This window comes from Gavia stellata, chromosome 19, assembly GCF_030936135.1.
Source record: "Gavia stellata isolate bGavSte3 chromosome 19, bGavSte3.hap2, whole genome shotgun sequence".
NCBI classification, from domain to species: Eukaryota; Metazoa; Chordata; class Aves; order Gaviiformes; family Gaviidae; genus Gavia; species Gavia stellata.
Window position 1 is genome coordinate 2,196,697 of NC_082612.1, and position 22,823 is coordinate 2,219,519.

The following is a 22,823-nucleotide window of genomic DNA, read 5'->3' on the forward strand; positions in this document are numbered from 1 at the left end:
AACAAAAGAAAACATTCAAAGATAGCCATGTCAGTTCCATCATGCTTTTACAGGAAACATACCCACTTCATCTACAAGTTTTCTGTTGGTTCTTTTTAAAAGAATTAGAAGAGATTTTATTAATGGTTTATGTTTCTTCTTTTCACGGAAGATAGCATGCTCAATTTGTTTGTTATTTCTTAGTGCCGTAGCAGCATACCACAATGTCTGGGCTGCAGCCACCCCTGTTTAAACTTTCCCTTGCTATCTCCCATCAGTATTGTGCAGACACTGAAGAAGGTCTTTTATTTTTAAGATCATACACATCACTTGACGCAAAGCCTAACTGTAGCTGATAAAGCTGGCTTCTAATTTTGTTTAACAAATTCAGTTTTGTCAGAACAGTAACTGGGAGAACATTTTCACAATAAAAAATTTTTACGAGTGATTACGAGCGTGCTGCTCACAATGGTATAAAAAGATCCCATTTTTATAATGGCAACAAATCAGAGAGTCTGAAAGCATTTTAAAATTGTATCTCAGAACACGTGCAAAAATTCCATACATGCTGAATGGACCATGACGCGTCTGGATTTCTGAAAAATCAATATTCCTCGCCACCCAGTTATCACCCTAATACTGAGATTTAAGTGGTATTAACTTAGGGCAAATATCCACACTTAGCTGAGGTGCCAGGTTCAGTCTGGAGACAGAGTAAGACAACAAACTAAATTACATACTAAAAATCTCATCCAAATAACATATATCCCTAAGAAGCCTCCCTCTCTCCTCATCCCCCAAACACTATGGGTTAATTCTGCATTTTTTAGAGGAAGCAATGCCATAGAATGACCCTGTAAGTAACACAGCTCTTAAGAAACAGCATATATATCCTGACAAAAATAAAGTTGCATAGACAATCTAGGAAGTATTCCGGCAAACACCCCATGCTCCACGCAGCGGGTGTAATGTTCACCGTTGTTCCTAGGCTGTCAAAAGGCTTGGGGTTCACAAGGGAGGGGAAAATGAACTCTTCCTACAAGATTAAATACATCACTGAACACTAAACAAGAATCCTAGCCCGACTTCTTAAACAAAAAAAAAAAAAAAAAAGAAAATAAAGAAAACCAAACACACACAAAAAATTCCCACATATTAAAATCGTTTGAACTACTACAGGAAATGAAGGGTAAAATCACATTTCCAGCTCAAGCTTGTGAGTAAACACCTACAGCTCTGGTGACAGAAACAAATTAACATTACCGTGACAGGCAGTCCTCTACAGAAAATACATTTTTAGAAACCTCTACAGTTTAGCACGTGTTTTTAAGGGCAGAACAGTATGTGAAGGCTAGAGCAAGAAATACACAGTTCACTTGAGCAAGTGCAGGGGAAAAGCTAAGAATCCCTAACGACTCTGGTAGAATTCTCTCATAAACACAAGTTACTTGCCATCTATAAACAGAAAACCCAACTATGCTTCTCACACTAGAAAATATCCCTAAGTATAAACAATCATAGGACCAGCTCCTCTACTGCACAATTGTACACGGCCTAGAAAAAAAAGAGAAAAAACCCAACAAAACAAAAACCAGCTTGACTAAAATTAAAGCTGTTACCTTGTCCAACAGCAATAAAAAGCAGCAGCTCAGTAATGCCTTTTAAAAGATTCTCAGGCATTTATTTGGACCTATCATCTCTAAATCTCAGCAAAACCGTATTACATCAAGACTGCTAAAAAATACTTTGTCTGTTTTGTCCCTCAGTCATCAAGTGACACAGGCACAGAGTGGAGCGTCACCAAAAGGCAAAAGAACTGATATTGCTAAGAGACACAGGGCATTTCAAGGACTTAATTACATGATTTATTTATATTTTTGCTGCAGAAGGCAGTATGCAAACATTCAGTTACACCGTATTACACCCATGTAGGAGGTATGGGAGCACCCAGCTTTGGAGCACCCAGCTATTCCGATTTGAACATATGAAGACAGAAGCACTGTGGACCAACAAACCTCAGGAAAATCAGAAGGATCTCACCACCGTTAAGAGTGAACTTAGGGTACTCGCACAAATGCCTAAATATGGATTCTGGAGCCCCAGTTCAGACAGTCGGCTTTGAAAAATGCAGCAGCCATGTCCTCCTTTGTGTTCTTATTGAAGACTTACAACCAGGGAGGAAAATAAAAGAAAATTCCCCTCACCCAAATGCTGGTTAATAAACATATTACTTCTGTGCAGGTTCTTAACTTGTTATCATGCTTGTTGCACTGATGGCGATGCTGCAACTGATATAAGAATAGCAAGAAGTGATAACCAACTAGGGTTTGTTTGGGTAAGAAATGGTTGGTCTCTGCTGAAGTGAAAAAAGTGGAACATTACCAGGAGTAATCAATATGTTTTGGAAGAAATTAAACCAATACTTTTTCCAAATTGTTAGAGAATGAGCTGTACAGCAGGAGAGGAAGATCTGTTGATTTTGTTATCTTTACGTCAATCCTTAACTAACTCAGTGTACTAACACCCTGATAAAAGCTAAGTCAGCAATCCTTCCAACAAAGAACACTCCGGAAGAAATGAAAGTGATCCGACAGCACACAAAAATTTACCTGCCTCAGCTAAGCCCTTCTGTTACAATCGCTAAACCAAAAAGAACCAGTGGGCCAGAGAATTAGCCATACAGCCCCAAGCATTTCCTTAAAGGTAGCCCTTTAGAGAAGATAACCTTCCCTGTATCAAAAATAAAACACAAAAAAACCCAGACATGAACCTCGGTGACCTGTCTGTTGCCAAGGGTCTTTTTCTTTTTTCTTTTAAAGGGGTTTTCAAGACAAAATACCAGTACCAGGCAATGGATACAAGAAACATCACACGTCTGCTCTGGTTACCCTGTCACTTAAGACATCTGGTTTAATTTTTCCATTGACTGCTGTTTGTCAGCTGTGCTACGAAAATTGTGACTGAGCCGCAACAGTTCTAAACCTATGTATGCACCAGCACCTTACAACGTTTTTTTTAATGTATCGACCACAAACACTTTTCCAGTGGGAATGCAAAAATCAAACTTTAGAGCCACAGAGTGCTTGCTGCTTTTGGTTCTCTCCAGCTACTCATGCTATGGCTGCCTAACCTGTTTCAAATGTCCTTATGTCAGTTGTTTCAGCGAACTCATATTCTTTTGTCCGAAATAGATGAGGATGCAATACCGGTGGCAGCTCAGCCATGGATGTGAGCAGACAGCAACCTCCAGCCTAGAAGCACTAATGAGCACCTAAGACTCAATGCCTCTTCAATTAAAATAGCTTAAGCCAGAAGAGAACGGGGGGGGGAAAAAAAAAAAAAAAAATCTATAAATATTAGTGCTTTCATGCTGACAGGTTTTCCAGCAGTACTCCCCTGAAAAAAATTTTGCAGGCCACCTTTCAAGTGAAAGAAAGCCACACTCACTCCAACTAAGAAACACAGTATATGCTCCACTGCCAGGCACTGCCAGCCTCACAAACCACCCATTCCTGCGCCTGCCTGGCCTCAGCCCCTCACATGCACCCACGTTTCTGATGCTTTCACAAAACCCATCCCCGAGCACAGGTGGGGGCTGCAGAGTTTGGGGAATGCTCTACAAATCCTAGGGACAAGATCACCTAAAGAAAACTTTGGCAGAATGCATCTTCTAGCCTCTAGCACCCCTTTTTGACTCCGCCTTCTAACTATTTGAGTATGACATGTATTTCTGTCAATGGTTATCGGTCTCTTTGGAGAGAAATAAATTGTTTAGTCTGGCAACCAGACAGCTAAGCCTTTAATAATTAACCTCCACCCCCAAGAAACTGCTTCTCAGTAGACAAACAATAAAGTGAAGAAATATTTTCATGCTCTTATTTAACAAATAAGAGTCTGTTCTGCATGCCGAAGCACAAAGCAGACAATGGGCCACGTTATTGCACAAGCTTATCCCAAAGTTCTTTTGCATAATGGTTAACTTCTATTCCTTTTGTATTTTCACCCCTTCCCGCTTTGCAGCAGCAGGTCTGCCCGCCCACACTAGTTTTGGCATTCAGCAGCATCCATTTTTAGCTTAAGAAGGTAGCGCCAAAGCTTTTCTTGGTCCGCCTGGCTGCTTTCGCCTTGCAGAGCTCCTGCCCTCTCCGCCTCGCCCTCCCAGCTGCACTGGCATGTCCTCCTCAGCTCTCCACCACACTGGCTGGCAATTACTGGCTTCAGACAGTAACAACAAATGTCATTATAATGGAAGAGGAAGTGGAGGAGAGGATTGTTTTTCTTTACTGTTTATTTAAGATTTTACAGTAATTTCAAAGGAAGCAGTGCCCTCCCTCACCACTTGCTTAGAAATGCGGGTATTTTCCTCTTTGGAAGACACTAAGCAGCTGCAGAGCAAGAGAAAACACAAATGTTGGATAGCTGTACAAAAGCACAAGCAAGAATCAAAGAAGTGAAACTTAACCGAGGGACAGGGTAGGGGATTCTTATCCAGACTACTAAAAACTGTAGCCAAGTTTATTTCTACAACACCTACTCAAACGCCCAAAAGAAACATTTTGGTAAGCCCTAACTGAACGCTTGCATATAAAGACTTCCGATCTTAATTTAAGAAGCCCTCATTAACATTTCAGAAAAAAATGAAAAAAAAAAAAAGGAAAAAATAGTTTTGATAATCGGTTTACCTCCCAGGCTAAAAAAAAGAAAAAACACCACACACACACCCCAAACCAACAAACAAAAAAACACCCCAAAAAAACACCTTTCCATTCCCTACTCCCTTAACAAAGGTTCAAATTTTTTTTTCCTCCACAGGTAACAAAAGAAGACATCCTTTCCACCCACAGAAGTTACCTCATCTTTGGCACTCATCTGACCTAGTCTCAAGTTTTCAAACGCAAAATCATCTCAAAAATTGCATGCTCTCAACCATGTGTAAAAAGCAATCTTACTTTGGGCCAGCAGACATCACGGGGCAGCTCTCCTCTGTGCAGAAGTCGGTAATGGTTCCATAAAGCATATTGATCTGGTTGAAGAAGTCGACAGCTGTAAAGCATTTAAACCATCAATTAACGCTCTGCAGTGTAACGGCAACACAAGCTTCCTACAGCCTTAACTGTAAAGCACACACCACTGAAGAGGGTCCTGGAGTATTTTTAGTGAAAAAAAATTCATTGTTACTGCTTTTTAAGACGTATTATAAAGATGATGCAGAACGCAACCACCAACTTTCTAGAACGGCGTCTGGCAATAACTATTTAATTGTTCACTGCGGCAAAATCTTCATTTGAAAGAAGGGACAGAGAAAGCAAAGTTATTTCCTTTTCTGAAAGTATGGTGCATTTTATTAGAATCCTCAATTGTGCTGGCAAGTCTGGAATAAAACAAAGATTTTCAGTGTAAACTTTCCAACTAGAGAGAGCTGTTACTCATTAGGCTGCACTGACTTCCCTCAGGCTTTATATTCCGAAAGACTATCTTTTCAAAGAACATTTCATAGAATCACAAAATGGTTTGGGTCGGAAGGTACCTTTTAAGATCATCTAGTCCAACCCCCTGCCATGGGCAGGGACCTCGTCCACTAGATCAGGTTGCTCAAAGTCCTGTCCAACCTGAGCTTGAACATTTCCAAGGAGGGGGCATCCGCAGCATCTCTGGGCAACGTGTTCCAGTGCCTCACCACCCTCACAGTAAAGAGCTTCTTCCTTATATTTAACCTAAATCCACCCTCTTTTAGTTACGTTATGATCAAACACTACATGTATGGGAGACGGGTACAGAAGTCATGACATAGGAATAGTTACAGTGCCAAGCAACTTCTGTTCCTTAGATTATCAATTATTTACCACAAATCATTACTTAGTCAACAATGTTTCCTCATTATAAACTATCCTTGGAGTTGTGTTCGGGGGGGGTTATTGTTTAAGTTTTGTTACGCGTTTGCAAAAGCAGTTCTCTTAGCCAAAACTTTTTTTTTTAATGGTCTACAGTTAAATCACTGCATGAAAAGACCAGAAGTTAGCATATCTAGATATTCCCATAGTCATACTACTTTAAATAGGTGCTTGATTACTTAGAACTCTTTGAAAGCAAGGCTCTTCTTCAATAACCTAACAGCAGGTTCTGTTCTTAGGAACTGTGGTCACTGTAATCAGTTTATAAAATCCACTTTATCTCCTCTCAACGAACGGTCCCCCTTGCATCTGCTGGGGAGCACAGCACATTACCAAGGTATCAACATATAAGTTTATCTTGGATCATCAGTAAAAACTGAAAGGTGACCAATATTAATCACTAAGAAATAAAATTTTGAGTAGGCTGGGTTAAATTCTTACGACCAAGTGCATGACATGGTTCCAGAATAACAGTTTTACTACATATTCCCGTCTCCCTTATCCCACAGCAGTTACCGTAAATTCTGCTTCTGGATGAATCCAAGTAATACAAGCATACAGGAATGTAAGACTTGTGGGACTAGCTTTGGGGTCCTTATTCATCCATTTTTATGCACACCCAAATCAAGTGTGGTGGAGTTCAACTCCCTTCTATGTAAATTTAACTATTCCACTGACACACCCTTACCCTGAACAGAACCATATATAACTTACAAATACATTTAATGCCCCAGTGCCCAACCCAGACTACATCGCTCCTACTGCTAAGAGCATTGGGCCTGCACCTCTGACAACAGGAACCTTTATAGCTAGAAACTTCATTTCATTCAATCAGTCTGCAGTGCTAGTCCCCAGGATGAGAAACCAGTGCGGAGTCTGTCTGGGCTCAGCATCACTTACAACTTACTTGACTTCAGTGCTACCTTTATTATGCCTGCAACTCAACGTGCCAGTGACAAACTGTTTCCCTATTGAGACAGATTTCAGGAATACTCAAATAAAACTCCGTATTAGCAGTACTGACAGTCTAATCATGTCACCAAATAGCCATGTGTTACTCCATTTAGTGTTCAGGTGACAAACAAAGCTCTTCATTCTGAACCACGAGGGAAAAGTTTTCCTGTGCCCAGCCTCTGCAGTAGTTAGACAGACATGTTTGTCTTAACTTAAAAAAATGAGTTTACAAAGATGAGTTTAAAAAAGACTTACCACTTGCAACACCAAAGTCTCATATAACCAATCTGCAGGACACTGCAGAATTAACACCAACAATACACTCCTCTCAATCCGGTGCCATGCCAAAGAGAAGCCAGCATATTACTTGGTAGCCTACCCAAATTTGTGTTCCTTGCTTAACTCTGTTACAGAGACATAGTTTTGCTGTAATGAAATGGAGATTGACATCCTAAATGTAAGTAACTAGCAGATACCACATACTGTGAATGTAACGGATGGCTGAAGGACAGGGAGGGTTAAATACTGCAGCTCCCCTCGCTGATTTTTCCAGAGGATAAACATCAAAGATTGCACGAACATCATGGCAGAAAGTTACAGCTACTGTTCAGCAGATGGAGGATACGAGCTAGAACGACGTCATGCACCTTCCAAGGTATTAAAAAAGGGAAGCAAATAAAAACTGGTATGGCATGCACCTAGCAGAGCTCACCTCCAGCAACAAAATCTTTTTTTCTTTCCCCCTGCACAGCAATAGCAGAAAACAGCAAAACAACATTGGGAAAGGTTGACAAAAAAAGTTACAGAGGACCAGGAGGACTCCTAAAGCTTGTTTGGGCAGGAGGAGGAGGCGGCAGTTAACACCGAAGGCAGCAAGAAGTGGTTATACACAGCCCTTGTTTCTTAAGTGTACACAAGAACTGTTAATTAAGTTTCCATTCCCTGCTCCCAGTAGAAACCACAGCCCAATGTTTGCTTCAAGGCAAGCATGTTCAAAAAACCCACACAGACTTCGACAAGATGACTGATTATTCTGAATCCCACACTTGGAAGTCTCGAAAGGCCATGAGACACACCACCCATCCACCAAAGCCAGCAGCGTGTAACAAACAAGAAAAAAGCAAGAATGTCCTTTCCAACATGCGTGAAGCTGTACAAAGAAGTGGCTCTGCATATTTTCATTTCCTCTTTTTACTCATTGTTCTGAACAGTCTTGAGGGCTTAGATTATTTTTTCCAAGTGCTTTTCTACTTGAAGAAGTGCACTCTGTCTGGTGTTCCATTACAAAGATATGGGCAAGATGTACTTCTGAAATTATTTCTTAGTATTTTCAAATCAAGGAGATTTCAAATGAAACTCAAAACAAACTGGTTATACACTTCTCACTTTTTTTATTTTAAAAACGTATTTGAAAATCCTGCATGTACATCAACTCATTACCATAAGACATCAGTAAGGCTAAGAGTTGAGCAAGAAGTAGAAGAGCAGAGCACATTTCCTCCTGTGCTCTCACTATTGTGAAGGGCAATACCAATGACATTGTCACACATTTTATTTCTTTATTAGTTATCTCAATCAACAGAAGGGTCTCACAGCTACCATTAACTGGTACTAGGTGTGGTAGAGGGATGCTGTAAATGAAGGGAGCACATAATCAGTTGATCACTTCTAGACAAAAAAATTAAACATTAAAACCCCACTTTGCTGCAGGAGGCATGAAAGAGGACCATTTCATTACAGAACGCAGCTGTTACCAGAAGGCAGCTCCCACTCTTTTGTCAAGTGCTTCGCTGCCTTTTGTCACCCAAATAATTTAACAGTTAAGTCATTTGGGAGGGGAAAAACACCGCTTCCACACAGGAAGGAAGAGACACGGAGTGGAGGAACCACCAAAAGGGAAGGATACCAGCAATATATGAAGCATCTTTAGTAATGCTTACTCATAAAAATGGGCTGGCTTTTTTTCTAGACAGTTTTGCAATACATTGTGAATAAACATTTATAAAGAATGGTGTCAGCAATTTCAACATTCCCTGGAAGCAGTGGCAAGTCATATTCCAGAGCACTGTGTGGCTAATTAAGGACCGGAAGGTTCAAGTCAGTATGACAGTTTCACTTCCTAAACATCTCAAAAAGCAAGAAAAAATAGACAGAACCACATAACCAATTAGAAGACATTTATCTTGAGCATAATTTATACTGCACTGCAGCACACAATCAATACCATAATATCATGGAAGCACACCAAGCCGAAGACACAGAAGATGAGGAAATACCCAGACAGGGCACAGAGTCTGCAGTAGCCAAAACTCTGCATGGGCTATGGAGCATGATAGGACTTGGGTTAATTCATTCTTTAAGAGCAGAAGGTAGGCAGCAAATTCATGCAGCAAGCAGGGAGAGGAAGGAGGAGGAAACATGGTCAAGCAATCAGAAAACACTAATTTGGGCATCATTGTTTGGCCTGACCTAGCACGAAAGCAGAGAGCTAGGACAAACAGCTTTGGAGGAAGTTAAAATAATGACATCAGAGACTTACCAGAGCAAAGGCTCACAACTTGGTAGAAACAAAAGGAAGGAACTAACTTTAGGAAAATTGCAAAGATCGATCTCTGGGTTTGTTACAGGCAACAGGAAAGCCAGCCCATACATGCGACCGCAGCCTCTTAACATCTTTTAGACCTCGCTCTCACACTTAACTAAATTAAGGTTTTACGCTTAGCATGTAGAGGCTTGACTATACCATTGGGTAACAACGCTAGTTAAAAAGAGTTAGATTCAACATATTAAGATGGCGCTGACAGGCTACTTTCTAAAAACAGCAGTGCCATTTCTATTTCAGCACTTGCTTGTGATCAAGAGCTCAGACTTTAACCACTAAGAAAAAGAATTATTTATTTCGTTAGCAGGAACATATTTTTGGCACAAGGATATTAAGGAGTTTTTGTCTCAGTGAGTTGCTCTGCATCTGTCAGCTCTAAATGATACGACATTCACCTCTCCCAGCCGCAGCAGAGCGGTGGGCGCAGGACAGAAGAGCCTACCCCACTAGAAAGGAGTACACAGTTGTCCTCCCACAAGTGTCAGCCCACATCCAATGCCCCCCCTTATGAAAAAAAAGTTAGGTGACTTACTGTTAACTGCAACCCATTCATTTAAGTCTTCACCCTCTGGAAGCATAACAGCCATCCGGAGATTACCGCTTCCAAGCGTGGCTTCGGCATGTTTTAGCAACTCGTACTGGTGAGACCCCTCTGGAATATTCTTCTTTGGTTTGAAGGTTTTGGAAGAGCGACTACCACTGTGAAAGGGAGAGGAAATATTTAGAGAACTTGTGGAAAGGGAAGGGAAAGATAGGGGTGGACAAGTCACACATAAGCACAGGATTAACGTTAAATACTTTCCCCACTCCCATACATTCATCTTGAAAAAGATATTTAACAAGAACTGGGATGCCAAAGTAACAGGTGCTTTGACTTGTTGTTTTCAACAATTAAACGATTCGCCACTACCCTGCCTTCTCATCTGCTCACCCTACTGTTAAGCCAGCTGGACAATTGGGAACGCTTAGACTCCCTTCCCTCCCTCAGCTAATTGGATCATGGGCAAGACAAGACCAAAAATATTTCCTCCCCCAAAATTTGGACAGCCACAGATCAAGACTAGCAGCCCAGCCAAATAGAGATCATCTTTACTTTGAACAGTCATGAAGCTTGTCATGGTAATTAAGGATACTATTTATTTAACAGAAAAACTCACGTTCTTTTTCTACACCCACCTTCATGAGACATGTAATGTCATCACACCTGCACAAGTGTAATAAGAAGGTAGGGACAGCTCATTCAGACCCCTGAATTTTCAAATCAGGTATGATGTGCCAAGTAGTTACTGTCAATTCCTCAAAACCAAGCTGCTGTTATTTAGGAAAGCGTACTTTCTGCAGGCCTAGTTGATTCAGAATATCGTCTTAGCTACCAACATAAAATAACTTTTCCAGTATCTGGTATTGTTTAGGAACTTAGTTTTTAAAACACAGTTGCTCAAAAATACACTAACACTTTAGCTGAAGACTAATACAATTCCACATTGTCCGCAAACTTTCTATGTCATCTTCCCCTGGTTTCACAGCATACAGACCTTTCAGTTCACCAGTTAGGCAAGAAATAAGGATGACAGCTTTTACAACTTCCATATAAATGATTTCCTTATCTATAATTTTGTTCGATAAGCAGGGACTAACTTAGAAAAAAAGTTTAGATATTTGAATTCTAAATGATGGCAGTGAGCCTGGATGGCACATTAACCCCTAACACGTCAGAAACATGACGCGTAAAATAAAGTATTGGCAGAAGAGTGTCAAATGAACCAGCATTTGTGAATGGTTTAGTCTGTAAGCTGAGAAAAGATTTCTGTCGGAAAAGGAAAACTGAGCTCTGAATTCCAACGAAAGAAAGTGGAAAGATGTAAACCCAGGCAACAGAATTTTCATTACAAATATTATCCGGTTCTCATTTATTTATATAAAAAACATGGCCAATTTTTCACCATCTCTCTACAGCACCGAACAGCAATTTTTGTTAGTGGGGCATAAAGGTTGTCCCCGGCTCACTAAATATTTAAAGTGCATGTTTGAACATGCAAGGGTTGTAGCTTGTCTTTGGGGCAATGTTAGCGTAGCTACACTGTCACACAGAAGTACTCTAACAAAGTTGATTCTGCATCTCATTTTCTCCACCACACTCCACTACAGCCATCAACAGAAAATTAACCAAGATCACTCGTTTCTACAACCCTCAATGTCAACCACTCTAGCAGAGACTGCAAAGAACACAACAAAAATTGCTCTTTCGAAAACACATAATGACAGGTGATTGAGAACATGTCATTTGCCAAACAAACGACAGAACTGCCTGACAGTTCGTTAAGTCTCAGTTTAGACCTGAACAAGACCTATGGAAGAAGAAAACATACTGAAACTGGGAGATAAATAACGAGTTCTGCAAATTCTTTTGGGCAGGTAACAACACCATTGCAGGTGCATCTTTGGGTATTGAACAGATCCCACAAGTCTGGCTGGTTAGAGATTTACATGGTCCTGCTTCTACTCTGACTCTCCCCCAGCTACAAAGGAGCAGCACCATCCTCCCCCTCCCAAAGGCCTCTGGAGTAATCCTGTTTTCTAACCCTCGAAAAGAAGCACTTGGCTGGACTAATAGGGATCACGGGATGATACAGTTGGACAGGCCATTTACATTCATGCAGGCACCAGAACAATACTAATGCAGTCAGCTACTAAATGCATCTCAGAGCCAGAAATAGGAAGAGGAAACGTATGGCTCCCATATATTCTGTTACAGGACACTTCTAACATGCAGTCAGTCATTTGCATTTCACCCTAAGCAAGGATACTAGATTCAAATCTTAAATAAAATAATTGCCTCCCAGTGGGAGTGAGAAGCTTTTGCGGCTCAGGGAGTTCCCTTCACCTCCCACCCCTCCAGCCACCTGCATCTGTTGCCAGGCCGAGTTCAAACCAACTCTCAAGAAAAAGCAACTAAAAGAAAAAAACAAACCACCAACCCAAGTCTTTTAACTGACTACTTAAAACACCCAAGTTTTTCTCTTCAGTAACATATCCACTTTATAGCCACTATGCCAACAGAGAGGATAAGAATACAACTTAAAACATCAGGCAATTGCTATGGTGTACAGCTGCACGGACAGTGCTGACTCAAGGTAATATTCACAACAACTGAAGATCAAGAGAGACCGGTACCATTATCTTTCCACGCGTGTCAGTGTAAGCAGAAGAAAACCAGCACATGCTAAACACAAGCACAGCACTTCCCAACCTGCGCTCAAGATTTTACTCTCGCTCCTTCATAACTATATGACGAGGGAAACCAACTCCTAATACTTTCATGAAAAACAAACCAAAGGTTTCGACAGACTTACCACCACTCCAAAGCTCAGGTCATTCACTCATCATCAATGAGAAAGGAAAATAAGAGATTCCTTCCCCCTGCCCCCCGCCACTTACATAGAATCCCCAATTCCTGAAGCCTACGTCCTCCTTTCACCGTGTTTCAAAACCTAACGTACATCAGCTCCTCCTTCACAACGCTGTCATTTTCATGCAATGATTAAGTCTGAAAAACTTAACTGCTGTAACTGCTCTGGTGCAGCTGCCCGAGGCAAGAGCTACAAGCTCATTACATAGACTACTACTGGGTGCGTGGAGCTCCCCGAGCATGATGAGGAACGCTCTATCCAAACAGAGGGAGCACTTACCAAGAGGATTCAGATCACGAAGAGCAGCAGCCCACTTACAGCTTCAGCAGAAAAGCTTTGTTCGGGAGGAGAAGATGATACAGAAACAAACGAAGCAATAACTGGAAAAAGGTTATGAAATAACTAAACCAAGAAACAATTTGCATTTTAGCAAAAAGGGTAAGCCACCAGAAGGGATGAGGGTTCGAGATCAAGGCACAAGAAAAGCATGGTGAAGGAACTCTCTCAATAAAATAGTCTAGTTTGAGAAAACTCCGGGTAGGAATTCACACCGTATCTACCCTAGACCGTGAGCATGCCAGATAACAAATCAAGTCATTGCTGATCTGTTGAATACCCAGCAGAGTTCTTGTGTGGTCAAGGAAGCACAGAAAGCACAACACACTGGAAAATCATTCGGTATCACTTAGTCCCTGCTATTCCCTTCCCAGAAACAGGAGGTTTCTTCCCATAAGCTGGCAAAAGCTGTAACAACAGGACACACCATGATTTGGTCTCACCAACTATTCTAAATAAGCCATTCCATATTTGCCTCCATTACCTTTCTGATCACTACTTCTCAAATTCAGCACAGCCATCCTAAGAGAGCAAGAAATGGTCTCATACGAAAGGCAGGCAGGCATCCAAAAGGAAAAGTAATTAGGATAAATGCAGGCTGCTAGTCGTCGCGTGCTATGGAAATATCTGCAATTTTGGCACTAAATTATCAGAATTCCATGCATTTATGCAGTTCACCATATGTGAAGCCAGTTAACTGCATGCACAGTCATACACACTCCTTGATACAAATAAAAGTTATCCTAAGTTGTCCTCTTATAGGACACATTTGCTCATGGGAAGTCCAGTTGTAAATGTTGCTGCAAACATTATTTCAACTACCTTATTACTTGAGAAGCTGTCCTATTATTTAACAACAAAAAAAACCCCTCATTTATTTATGCCTTAGCACAATCAGTTAAATACCCCTTCAAACGGTTACCTTACTAAGTAATCCTGCCTCCTCCCTAAGCGCTGAGCACAGTAGCATCTTATTCCTGCTACCCTACATTATGACTCCCAATAGTGAGCTGAAAGCCTCTTAAAAAAACAAAACAAATAAATAATTTTTCCCCATATGTCAATCTGTTACATTTAACAGATTTATAAAGTCTTCTTGTTCCAGGTCTACTTCCTCAACTCCTTAAGCATTCAGTGGAAAAAAAAAAAAAAAGTAACTTCAAAGACTTCTGTCTGGTGGCCAACAATGCACACAATAATAGATGTCTTGATCAAGTATGACATTTTATTTTCACCTACATTCCATAATAAAATTAGCTGTATCTGTAAGCCATTTCTTCCGCGATCTTAAAATGCTCTGAGCTAGCAGGCAGCACCTGCCTTTCCCTGTTAAGAGTCTCTGAACTCTCCTTCAGTTTTGAAACATCACATTAATGCAGAAGTGAAAGGGGACAGACAAACCCCCAGAAATGCCACACCAAAGATACCATTTTCCTTGGACATAAAAAGGTCATGGAATGGGGAACACGTTGCATCATCCCCCCATTATTTGTCACAAACAATTTCTAGTCTTCCAAGAAGAACTGACTTCTCAAAAAATTCTTGCCATTCCAAGGACGTTTTGCTCCCTTCGCTCCCACGCATTCAACATTTCTAGCAAATTATGCCCTTCTATTTTTATAGGTAACTACAGCTACAGCAGTGCCAGATGCAGTTCAAGCTAGCACTAAATCAGGAGATGCGTTTAAAGCAGTTGACTCACGGAGCCGGGATGAGTCTGGAAGTCTGGCTGGGAAACCACACCTCCGAGCCCCAAGAAGCGCTTCCCCCCGTCAGAAGCCCACACGCCGCTTGGCCTCACAAAGACGTCACAACGTGCTTGTAAGCAAGAACACAAAGTTTCCTCCAAGGCTGTAATTTTATCTAGTCATCTGCTGACAGGGAGCGTTTTTAATGATGCGGATTCTGCAGGCTGTTCTGTCTTAGGTTGGCAGGATGATGTTTCCAGGAGAAAGGAAGATTTTCAGGCGTCCTGCTTACACCACACTTACCAAACTGCCTCAACTGCCCACTTCAGCTTCAAACGCAGCACTGGCAGATCCCTTACAAACAAAGCAGCTAAATATCCAGGCTAAACTCTTGATACACTTCTTGTTAACTGCAGGAAAGCAGCCACTTAAACCTTCGCACTGCTAAGAGAAGCACTTTGGCTGGCCTGGCTTAGACCTCCTCACACCCAACTATTTGTGCACTGGAGTCTTTCAATGGAGCTTTTTATCTATTTCTATGAAGTCTGCTGCACATTCAGGGAAACTTCAATTAAAACAGAAAAGTTTAGGCTCCTTACGCGTAAAACGTAAGACCTCACAGCCTGTTCTTACCACAGAACTAACCTCAAGCTCTTACCCACTGTTGTGTCCAACACGGTTCAAACTGACCAGCAAAAAACCTTGCCCTGCATCTAGCATGCTTCCCAATCAAATATATGGATGCAGACCGAAGCCCAAATCCTGCCTCCACCCAGGCTGCCAACCTATCCATTTTGCAGCAGCACCACAACCTAAACCACGGAAATATTGACAGTGATCCAAAGCCTCCCTCAAATTCCTCCTGAGTGAACAAAACCAGATGAAGTTATCCCATAATTCACTAACAATTCTGTACAGCTTCTTAAACTAATGCAGTATTTATGAAGTATGCAATTACGACGCCATTGGCAAAATGGAAGAAGGAGGAAAGGAGATGCCACCCTGGAGAAGATGCGAAAATCTGAAAAAAAAGTATTTTTTCCCTGCACACCTACTTGCACATCACATCCCAAACTGACATGTTCTACAAGAAATTAAGATTTTATTTTAAACTATCACAAGCATTCAACTTCACGGAAAGGATAGAGAGCAGTGCTCCTCCAATCTGTTCCAGGCTACCTGTAGGCTCAAGAACACAGTGCTGCAATTACTGTAAATCATTTCATACAGGGCTCATCAGTGGACTGTTTTATCAAACACTGGAAAGGACAGAAACTTGCCCTGGGGAAAAATAAATAGAAAACGCTGCCGTGGCACTGCTTTCAGGACACACCTGCCACCTATATTCTTCCGACTGGTATATATTGCTGAGGCTGTGGGATATCATCTTTCATTCTTTGGGGGAACATGCGAGTAAATATCTGCAAGTATAGCGACACCACTCAGCATCTCCCAAAAATGTTCACCACCACAGTCCAACTGAAATAAGCCCCTCAAAATATTTGGAAGTGCTCAAGAGAGTCTGAAAAAGCTGAACTCAAGACAGTACACAGAACATTTACCTGGGGCATGGAAACTTTTCATATTTCAACTCCTGCTTTTTCATCTTCAAAGGCCTTTGCAAGCATTAATTAATCCTCACAAAGTATCTTTGAAGTAGGCATCATTAGCGTCTTGTTAGACACAGGGAAACTGAGGCAGCGACTCATTGCCGAAGGCCAACAAGTAAATTGATCAGAGAAGTCCCCGAGATTTAGTTCTGTACCTCCTTGTCTCCTTTCTCCTGCTGCGCCTCTTTTAAAACCCCGATACACAGAAACACTGCAAGGCAGAACCAAATTCCAGAAAAGCAAACATTTCAAGCCTTCAAACAATAATATGGAGCTTTAAATGATAACATCCTGCTAAGAATAGACACATCAGAGTATGATCATGTTAGTTTCCAACAGCCAACACGTCAACATAGAAATTAAAATAAGAGCTCAAGCTACTTTTTGGAAATCAAATCAAGAGTTGCAGCATTTAAATGCATTTCCCCTGCGACAATTACAGCATCAGAAGGACAGCAGGTAAAAATTAAGTTGTACGTGCTCAAAATCTGCACTGACAAGATTTCATGTGAGCACTTCTATTTATAAAAACTGAGTACTCACAACATTTCTGTTCTGAAGAGATGGTATGCGAGCCAGGCATTACTTTGTTCAGCTCTTGCAATACCAAAAAGTCTATTTTCCAGTCAAATTCTCACTCATTAATATAAGCCTGTCTCAGTCAGTTCACGTTAATTTGGAGGTAACCAATCCAGTGTAAGAATTCAAGAAGCAAGCATTCCACAACCTTGTGTTCCTTGGACGTACCACCATGAAGCAGGTCTAAAGACAAATAAAGCAACCACCAACTTAGGACAGAGAAAGACGGCCAAGGAAGCTTCAATCCCATGCTCAGAGGTTACTGGTGCAGTGGGCCAGAGAAACGAGCGCTTCTGCCAGGCTCTGGGGCAGGATGAGAAACCCCAGAGCCCAGCTATTGAAGAGACAATTTGGCAAATGCTGTTCTACTTCCCGGTATTACTTCCAATGAAGATGACAGTGAGACCCCTTGAACAGAGCGGGCTAATGGTTGGAAATGAGACATGGTGCTATCAGTACAGCCAACTCGAATTCAGAAGACTTAAGTGCTCTAGGACAGTACAATGCCGGGTTACAAGTCAACATTAAGAGGTATTTGAAGGCTGTTCCACACAGTCTGAGCGTTAAAAGCCAGCAAGCATATGGGTAAGTAGAGATTCTAAGCACACAGGCTGATAGCTCTCACCCTGAAAAATGTCCCTCTGTGTAAATTCTTCAGATACACTCACTGTATCATTCTGAACGCTAATAAAAGCAACACGCTTCTAAAGAACACGAAAGTAACTTTCACAAACATTAAGCTGTAAAAAGTATAACTCTCTTCACAAGGAGGGAAACACAGACTCTGCCAAGACCACTAAGCAAATCAAAGCAGCCCGTGTGGGAAAGAGTTAAGAGCTGACAGCTCTTTACACAACATAGCCGCTCTCCCAAAAGGTAAGGCAGTGGTTAGAAAGCAATTCCAGGCCTAGGGTTTTTGGTTTGCTTTGTTTCTTTGTTTGGGGTTTTTTTTTTTTTTATAAGGAAGACTCAGTTCAACTGACTTGAAAAATTTCTAGACACATGGTCACTCCTACAGAAACAGAATACATGTTGTTTACATATTCTATTGTAAGAAACAGTAACTGAAAATACTTAGATCAATGGCACACAGCTGAAGTTTCCCACTGTAGCTAGTATGAGATACAAGCATAATCTGAATTGTCTGCTACACCTAGAGTAAATCACTAAAATTGGAAATACCCAAGTTTAAAATTGTGAAAGTAAGGGTGCCTAAGAAATGATTCTTCCCAAAGCTAATGCCGCACTTGGTAACCAAGAGACCTCCACTTTCTAAGGAATGTCTTTGTGGGATTAACTCACCTATTGCCTGCCCAAGCCACAGCCAGTTGCCAAGGCTACAAAAGACCGGTGGCAGGCTTTATAACCAACCCAAGGAGTCAGAGCCAAGTTACTTCTTTCCAGATTTCAGCATGCTCCTTCTGCAGCACTGTCATTAGGAAAGCTCTATGGAGCATCTTCAGGTGTCTGGAAATGGAATAAATACAAATCCAGACAAAACTCTAAATCCCACTTTTTTCTTTTCAGTGAAACACTGTTATCCATCCTTCCTCATCCCACCCTTTTTCTTTGCTACACCATGGATTAAGTTCAATTTTCTGTAGGCTTTTCAACCTGAACACGCTTCTCAAGGGATATAGTGACCGTTACCATTATAACTGATTTGAAATAGTGACTCTTTCTGTGGAAGTACTGACAGTGAAATAGGTATTTTTATGAGACTTTTAACTCTCTACCCATCAAGGCAGGGACTAAAATCTGGCTTTCCCTTCTCGGAAAAAACAGATGTCTTCATCGACTGAAGTTCCACACAGGACGGTATGAAAAGACACAGATGAAAAAGTCATCATCTCATCAATAGCTCTTAAAAAGTACAGGTATCATTATACACAAGACTCTACATGTTAAAAGAGCAGAAGTTTATCAGATGATTCACATCCCGTAAGGAGGAAGTTATTTAAGGCAGGCCTTAAGGAATGGTTTTGCTTTTGCTTGTCCCAACCATCACAACCCAGTGTTGAAAGCTGTCATAACACGTACACATTCTTAAAATACATTTTTCTTCTTCTACACATACACATTTTTAGAGTCAGAGAAATCAAGCAAACGTGGGATTCGTCCAGCAGAAGTCAGATGCTCTTACATGCACCAGAACACAGCTGAAGACAAACTTTTGCTGTCTGCGCTACGGCGAGGGGGCAGGCGACTGGCCCTTGGAAACTGCCCGTTTAACTCTTCCCTCCGACACATGCCCTCACTCGCCCTGCAGCAGCACACTGGGTGCCAAATCCACAAAGATGTTAGGTGGCCACAGACCGTTTTCTAGCCTAGCCAGGCACCCACGCTTCTCCACGTCTCTCCACCTCCGTTTTTCCGTCTGCAAGCTCAGAATGTGCCTGTAAACAAGGCGGAGGTGTTATGCTACAACACTCATGTCTACTACAACCCCACCCATGTAGGTGGCAATGGTGTTCCTGCTGTTCACCCAGTTGGATGCAACCGTTCTCCCGAGTAATTACAATTCCTCACACAAGGAACAAGCGGGCATCCAGAACACCATCCCGTAACCAGGAAATCGTCATCAGTTTGCTAGGCTCACACACAAAATAGATTCCCTTGTTTCATTTACAACATGTTCATTTAATACACTTTCATCACCTGGAAAATCCTCAACATAAACAAAGCAAGTCCCAGTTGCCCTCACTGGATACTACCAGAGCTCTGCCTGTGCACTCAAAACCACAATTAAACGCATTCCCAGAGCGGCCAACAGTTGCGGAAGTGACTCAACTTCTCAAGCGTTGTCCTCTGCAGGACGAACAGCAGTGCTGGGCAATGCAAGGAGCGGGAGAGGCCAGAGACACAAAAGGAAGTATACAAGAGTATCCATCAGAGAAAGACTTAGATGAAAAAAGAAGGAAGTACACATTCAGCCAAGCATGCCCTGTTGACTTGCAGAGACAAGCAGGCAGGCATGCAGACAGCAGAGGAACTGGAACATGTCCGCAGTATAAAATCTGCAGCCTCCCAAAAGGCTCACTCTCCATGTTTTATGAATGTCACTGCACTGCTGCTCCCAAGTTTCTCCACAGGCTTTTACAAGAGCTTTAAGAGCACCAAACACCACTTGAAACCGGTTTTCATTCCGATTTGCAAGAAAGAGGCTTTTAGCAGAGACCCACGTATCTCCACGTCTTCTCCTCTGACATCCACTTGAAATCCCGTTACATGAGAGGAATCAAGATTATCCAGAATGTTTTGCTGCATGCTCCCAGGTATCCACTGACTACCTTGAGGCAAACGCAATGCTGTCTGCACTCACAAAATTTCTGGCTCATTACAAACAGAAGTTAGATTTTTAAGAAAGCTGAGGACTGGTCTTGCCTGTTTTATTGGGCTCTTTCAATCAGATCCAGGTTCCTTGACTATTTCAATACTAACATTTACTGTGCACATACACACACACACATATCACGGAACTGTAGAGCATAATGAAAACCAGATTTATTTCTGCAGATTCTAACACCCTAATATTCACGTACTACTTCTTTAAAAGAGCAGGCTACTAGCAGCTTTGAAGTAGGTAAACACAAAGTATTCCTTCCTCTCCAACTGCTTTGTTTTTTTCCTATGGACCACTGAGATGGAGTTCAGTATCCTTACCATGTCAGTCACTAACAAAGCTCTCTGCAAGCTAAGTAGTACTATTTTCTCACTAATGTTCCCCTCTGTTCTCAGGAAACCCTAATTTCTGTCAATTAGCATTACCTCACTTAAAAGGGAGGGCACAGCATGCATTCAAACAGAAGTTAGAACTTCACCCAGTTATGCTTCAAAGCTTAGTTTCCACGAAGGTTCAAACCTCAGTTTACTGCATGAATGTACCTAATAAATGATTCAGTAGACATAACTACACTTCTTTTGTAAAACCTACCCTTTCCCATACATAAAACTTGGCACTAAAAAGCCATCTGAAGACTTATTTCTGCTGTACATGAGTGTATGGCGCATTTTCCTTTGAAGAAAGGGGACTCAATCAAGCTCTAAATAGTAGACTAGTCAAAGAAGCTGAAAGGTTGCCGACAAGGATGCCATCGGTACCCTGCAGCAAGGGCTGCTGTGGGAGAACTCAGGCCACAGAGAACGAGCTATGCCCCGTGGCAAGCAAATTCAGAAACAACAAATTCAAATGCCTGTGACAGATTACGTAACATTTATTAACAAAAGTATACCTACACACTCCATACCCATCAAAACCTGCAGAAAGACTCACTCCTGTGAAGTCTGCAGACCAAACCATCTCAGATGGTCTCCCTCTACTTTCTTATATGCATAATGAAGACACAGACCCCAGAGTAAATGCAGGAAGGAGAACGTTGGCGTATTTTTGAGAAATTCTTAAAACCTGTCACCAGCGGATATTTCCAAGAAAATGTTATGTTCTAAAAGAAAACAATTACACAGAGGGAAAATGCTTGGTAACACAAGTGGGAGTGAGGATGACACAGCACATGTTAGGCAGACGCATGGAAACATGAAAAGCAGTATTATACAACTCAAACGTCATGCAGAACGGAACAATATTTTTTTTTCTTTACAAAAGGGAAGCAATAACATTCAAATCCTCGCCTGACAGTCAAAGTGCATACCAACAAGAGAGGGAAACAAATCACCCAGAGAATACGAGCATCCACAGATGATGAGAAATCAAAACTAGAAAGTACCATTACGGATGCAACTACGCAAATTATAAAAGAAATAAAAGGAAATATATAAAAGCTACAAGTGTGGGTTATTTCTTTCAATAACACATCCAATTGCATTTAAAGAAAAGACACTGGAAATGTTAATGAAGAAAGAAGGTTTACTAACCCATTTAACTAGGCATGAAGGAGTTCAAGATCTTTCAACAAGTAACTGAAAGTATCACGAAGTGAAGAGATGGATTGTTCCAGCTTGCCTTGGGCAGCCTTGCACACCGCCAGTCCCATAAAGCCTCATCCGGCTTGTGGGGCCGGAGGAAAGGGGGGGGGGGGGGGGGGGCGTGTCAAGTAAATAAAGAAGATGATTAACAGAATTTGCCTACCTATGATTTCTTTACTGTAGTACTTTTTCAATTTGATAAATCAAGGACAAAAGAGTCCCATACAAAAGGTATAGACTACTTTCCATAGCAAAGCGTTCCTCCTGCTACAGAGATTTCCTTGTATTCAGCTAAATTCTCTTTGGGTCTTTACATTACTAATGCCCTTTGCATCCTAAACCATATCTGCTGGCAATAGTCACACCCTTTAAATACATTTAAGAAGGCAGGAAGCAGAGCTTTTCAGAAAGCGATCTACAAGCCGTTGAGGATAATACATTGCAGCAATAAAAGCTTGGCGCTTTAGTATCAAATTAGATCCTTACTTATACACCAAATATAGTGCTTGGAGAACATGCCTCAGAACATGGATGGTTTCCCAAAATGCTGATCAGTGCTTTTGAAACCAATGCTTTATGAATGACTAAAGCAAATCTAGTCATACCACCTAAGAAATCACAGCAGGGCATTTAAAAAAAAAAAAAAAAAAGACTAACTAAACAGTTTGAGACAGTCTTCATTCCTTTTAAACACAATAAAAAGAACAATCTGTTACTGTGTTGAGGAAAAAGGCAAAGTTAAAAAAGGAGAAACTTAACTAAATTTTAATGGGGGAGGAGTCACTTTAGCACTTTATAAAAGGCTTTTATTGTAACCCCCACACAAAACAGACTGATGATATGAACATGGC

The 22,823-nt window shown here is 41.4% G+C and overlaps 1 protein-coding gene across 2 annotated transcripts in view; it reads right to left on the reverse strand.

The window, feature by feature from the left end:
- The window catches only part of MOB1B (MOB kinase activator 1B), a 37,639-nt gene that overhangs the window by 5,629 nt on the left and 9,187 nt on the right, over nt 1-22,823 (reverse strand). For both annotated transcript variants that reach the window (XM_059826776.1, XM_059826775.1), the window contains exons 2-3: nt 9,959-10,125; nt 4,929-5,022 (exon numbers count right to left, since the gene is read on the reverse strand). In XM_059826776.1, the coding sequence (XP_059682759.1) occupies nt 4,929-5,022; nt 9,959-10,125 (261 nt within the window). The remainder of the gene's footprint in view (nt 1-4,928; nt 5,023-9,958; nt 10,126-22,823) is intronic.